The 5193-nt window shown below is 33.3% G+C and overlaps 1 protein-coding gene across 1 annotated transcript; it reads left to right on the top strand.

The window, feature by feature from the left end:
• The first annotated feature begins 3039 nt into the window (after positions 1-3039).
• LOC109587873 (chromodomain-helicase-DNA-binding protein 8-like) lies at positions 3040-4368 on the top strand. The gene is made up of 5 exons (XM_020004093.1): positions 3040-3144; positions 3279-3363; positions 3748-3817; positions 3991-4122; positions 4318-4368. Exons 2-5 carry the CDS (start codon positions 3305-3307, stop codon positions 4366-4368), a joined length of 312 nt encoding a protein of 103 aa, XP_019859652.1. The 5' UTR covers positions 3040-3144; positions 3279-3304.
• Positions 4369-5193: the final 825 nt, after the last annotated feature.

Below are 5193 nucleotides of genomic sequence, written 5' to 3'. Positions count from 1 at the left end.
AGCTCCAACAAGTTGATCAATGTTATACTGAATAATGTTAGCAGCGAAACTGGAATTGCCACAAAAAAATGTAATATAAGCAAAACTGAAGAAAGTCCATAACACTTCTTTAGAGGCAAAGTATCTTTCAACAATAAATGCAATTCCTAATATAATCCATGATATAAAACACAATACTATACCAATCAGTATAGCTTTGTATCTTCCAATCCATACATCAGCTAACAGACCAAATAAAGGAAAAAAGACATAACCAAAACAAACCATAATGACTAACCCATACTTATACCAAGTGGCAGGAGCAACTTGATCTACAAATCTACCAGTAAAACGACTTCCTAATACATAATAAGAATACATGAGATAGTTCCATACTAGAACCAAGACTGCTGAAGGAGTAATATGAAGATATGGTTGCCACTTTCTAGCTAGCTGCTTAGCAAAACTGGTTGCCATAATTATTCCCACTAAAGGACAATTTGGTGTTGACGTACACTTACACCATGTACTAATAATAAGAACTATAATGTGTTTGCATGCTCTTGGGACGACAACAGCATTTTTATGATGAAAGTAAATTAGTGTTACTTTTTATATTATCACATTTAAGATAAACACATGATTTACAATATGCATTAAAGCCTTCAAGTTGATTATAGCTCTATGTAGATCTATGATAAATATAATTTTTATCATTGATTTTCTTGCATGCATTCTTATAGCTGCAGCAATTAAATTCTTAGAAGGTCAAGCGTACAACATTGGCTGTCTTATCAATTCAAGTTAGTTAATTATGGCAAATGTCATCCATTTCATGAATGAAGTTTATGATAATAACAACACGACAAGCACAACAATTACAATCATGTGTTTATCTTAAATGTGATAATATAAAAAGTACAGCACCAATTTACTTTCATCATAAAAATGCTGTTGTAGTCCCAAGAGCATGCAAACACTCTATATTCCTTATGTCAATACCAACTTGTTCCTTTTGATTTATTAAAAGCAAAGCAATCTGCTACATACAATGTAGATTATTATTTAAATTTTATAATTTTATTGTTATTCTTTATTTAGATTCAGTTGACTGCTATTCAGAAGCAGCAGTACTACAGAGCAATATTGGAAAGAAACTTCACTTTTCTGACTAAAGGGAGCAACACAGTACCAAACCTATTGAACACTATGATGGAACTAAGAAAGTGTTGCAACCATCCTTTCCTTATTGCTGGTATATGTTATACCTTTCTCTCTCTCTCACTTTCCTTCTTTGTTATTCTCCCCTTTCATTTTCCTTCATCTTTGCTTTTTGTTTCACCCTTTCATTAATTCTACATGTATGTGTGCATGTACATTGTACTTGTAAACCACACATTCATTAATAGCACTTCTATAGCTTCATTCTCTAGTACAGGTATTTTCTCTAATTTCCTTTTTTCCTTTGTATTAATTTTATTTTTTTCAGGGGCAGAGTTATACCAGAGGCTTGAATGAGGGACTCTGATATGTGTCTATTGGGAAAATGGACCTGGAAATCCTCAAAAATTATTAAAACTAGTACTTATTGACCAAACTGAGAGAAAAGGGACACAAAATAAGATTGAGACTCAGAGTACACTGGTACCAAATATGGTGATTTAAACTTTTAGTTAAATTTTTTGAGTACCAAAGAATTATTATAATTCCCATTTTTGTGACATAACTAGTTACCTATCAGTAGTGTAGCCAGGATTTTTGACAGACTGTGCGGCGTGTGAAATTTTGCGAAACCACACTATTTTAGGGCATGACCACACCTATTTTTCAACATGGCGGACTTCTTGACCGATCATAGGTAACGTTAAATACCTTTTCAGCCTTATAATGGCATCATAGAAAGACTGCTTTGGCCTTTTCCTTTCATATGTAAGTTGTAGAACAGCTTTTCCTACCAAAAGCAGCTTATTATTTGATTGTTTTTAATTTTGAGGTTTTAATATTTGCAGTAGAAAAAGACCATTTCCTTTTTTAAATATTGGCTCTCAATATTCTTTCAATTTTATTACATTTTTTAGATGCTGATATTTTCACAAATGGTTATATACTTGAGGATTATCTATGCATGAAAGGGTAGGGTTAAAACACTACTTGCATTTTGAATGTTGATAATATCTGTTCTATTCCTTATTCTTGAATTTCTTTCATCTCACCCTATCATATCTTTATCCAAGGTCCCACTTTTCTAATTAATTTCCCACTTTAAAAATTGATCTCCCTCTATTCTCTTTCTCTCTCTAGTTACCTGTATGAGCGTATTGATGGTCAGGTACATGGTACATTAAGACAAGCAGCTATTGATGGATTCTCTAAACCAGGTACATACACACACACACAAATTCATATTGAAACCGTACACCATTTTAATTGTACACCAAATAATGTCATATAAAGCTATTTTAATCACAAGTCTGGGGGTACATGCATCCATAGGCAGCGGCAGGGTTGGGCATGGACGGGCAATGCCCGACCAAAAATTTTGACCGAAAATGAGAATTTAATTAATGACATCATTTTAGTCATAAAAATTACTATCTGGCTAGCAAGAGACAGTCTTTTCTGCTTTTCTTTGTCAACAAACCTTTTAGTAGGACCAGGACTAGCACTTTACAGGTTGGATAGAGCTTTACAGATGAGATAGGGGGCCTTTTAGGTGTTTTTTTAATGGTATATCATATTGTATGCGTGAGTTGAGGATACGTCCAAAATACACAGGGAGAAGTGGGTGTGGCCATAGTCATGGCGCGCTTCGCATGCCATTTTTCCGCCCAACCTCTCTTCCAATCCTGCCGCCGCCTATGCATGCATCAAAGAAAGAAAAACCCTTTATTATGTATACTGTAGGAGATCGTTTCAAGTAATAGGAAACTAGAAGCTTGGGCATCAATTTGGGAATACATGTACATGTAATTACCCGTGTTTCCTTTATATCTACTGTTATTTTTGTCTTGTTCTCTTTCTTTCCCTTCCCTGTTTCTATTATCAGAATATGATAGGTTTGTATTTTTATTATGCACTCGTGCTCGTGGTTTGGGTATTAACTTGACAGCAGCCAACACTGTCATCATATATGACTCTGATTGGAACCCTCAGAATGATATACAGGTACCTTAACACCTCTTTGATCACAAATGATTAGTATTAATGTTAAATCTAATGCTAAATTGAGTAGATTTGATTTTAATTGATTCTTACTGTAGACTTACTGAATTTAAAGTTCATTAATTGTGTGTTTGTAGGCTCAGGCAAGGTGTGTCAGAATAAGATGGTAAAGGTTTATAGACTAATCACTACTAACTCATACAAGAGAGAAATGTTTGACAGGTACAGTTAATGTACAATGCGTACATGTACATGTATAGCAATAGTTACATGTATTAGTACTTAGTAGTACACGCACATGTTACATGCATATGTATGCATTAACTCAAATTATGTAAGTCAGAATAAGCCAAACTTTCTACACAGCATAAGTGCATTAATATGTATCAGAAAATGTAATAAAAATTTGGGATAATTTTGGAACCATTTTTAGAAAAAACCAGGGGCCTTAGTTTTCTTCAAAATTGGCATTTTAAAATAAGCAACCATAATTTGAAAAATTGAAGTTGGAATCAGCTCAAATTTTATACACAGCACAAAGACATCAATATGCACATGAATGTATAATTTTATGAAGTGTACCTTCTCTTTCTGTCTCTCCTATAGGGCTAGTCTTAAGTTGGGTCTTGATAAGGCAGTGCTTCAATCAATGAACACTCAACAGCAAGCCAGTGGAGTGAGTCACATGATCACTTATTATTATTATTGTTGTTATTAATTATTATTATTATTATTATTATCATTATTATTATTATTATTATCATTATTATTATTATTATTATTATTATCATTATCATCAAGAGTGGATAATTATTTATTATTGTCATTATTAATTTATTGTGTTTGTAGCCTCCACAGTTATCAAAGTCTGAGATTGAGAATTTATTAAAAAGAGGTGCTTACAGTACAATAATGGACAGTGATGATGCTGCTAACCAGTTAGTCCCTTTCATTTACAGGGCATACTTGTACAATGGACATGTACTTGTACATGTACATGTAATGTACTTTTACTTGTAGTACATATGTACATGTACTTGTATTTATTTTTGCCATTGCTTGAAGCTCTGAGCATAACTGAATGAAACTAATGGTTTCACTTTATGAACTTAGATGCTATAATTTCATTTTTACAGAAAAATAATCAAAAAGCATTGATGTTATATTGTCATATAGTCCTTTAAATTGTCATTCTTGCATTCTGGTAGTTTTTCTCTAAGACTTTGATGTTGAATAGTAGTTATGCATTGATTGTAGCAATTAATAATGTCAGAAATAATAATTGAAGTGCCATTACAAAGCCACATGTCATAATCTCAAAAGTATCAATGGGTAAAACCAAACAACCCAGCAACCATTAAAACCTAGACTAAGTGAAATACTAGGAACAGAGATAATAAAGTATTAACAATGTACAGTAGCAGCAATGATTCTTAGTGTCCTTTTCTTTATTAGCTTTCTTCAATTTCTTTCTTAGTGTAATTGATGTCCATGTCATAATGGATGAAAGTATCCACAAAAATGCCAGTGTACCAGAAGCTTGGCCCATTACTTCAGCAATTAATACTAAGATAAAACTGAAAGCTTATCCTCTAGTCTCAGTGCTTCCTCTGGTCTAGTCTCAACCAGTGTGTCATTACTAGTAAAAAAGCAATCAAAGCTATCATAAGGGTCATACTTGTAAGAAGCTTTAGTAAAAAGAGGCACAAAAAATGGACGTAACAAGGAAAACAATTAATAATACAATCATAAAGAGAATACCAACTTCCCAATTTGAGAGATCATAACCAAACACCTGAGTAGCTGCAGTAGGTTGAGTAGCTTCATCTTGAGTAAGTGTGTCTTTCTTCTTCCTTACATAAGGGAATACTTTCCGAACCAACTCATGGCCTCGTGGTCTTCCATACATCAGGCCTACAATACATACTGCTATTGATGAGACTAAACCAACAGTACCAGGAATGACATGTTTAATCACCTGGTAATGTACATAAGAATGGGACATACTCTATCTCTACTACTCATAGCTGCCAGTTGTAATGCATTTATATA

This window comes from Amphimedon queenslandica, unplaced genomic scaffold (assembly GCF_000090795.2).
Source record: "Amphimedon queenslandica unplaced genomic scaffold, v1.1 AMPQUscaffold_12410, whole genome shotgun sequence".
Taxonomy (NCBI): Eukaryota; Metazoa; Porifera; class Demospongiae; order Haplosclerida; family Niphatidae; genus Amphimedon; species Amphimedon queenslandica.
The sequence above is the reverse complement of the archived record's forward strand: the minus strand, read 5'-3'. Positions and strand labels throughout refer to the sequence as shown.

Excerpts from the sequence above, each read along its gene's own strand:
- LOC109587873 (XM_020004093.1), top strand. The coding sequence starts at position 3,305 with ATGGTAAAGGTTTATAGACTAATCACTACTAACTCATACAAGAGAGAA. Across the intron at positions 3,818-3,990 it reads CTCAACAGCAAGCCAGTGGA|CCTCCACAGTTATCAAAGTC; the intron begins GTGAGTCACATG and ends TTGTGTTTGTAG. Across the intron at positions 4,123-4,317 it reads CATACTTGTACAATGGACAT|TCCTTTAAATTGTCATTCTT; the intron begins GTACTTGTACAT and ends ATTGTCATATAG.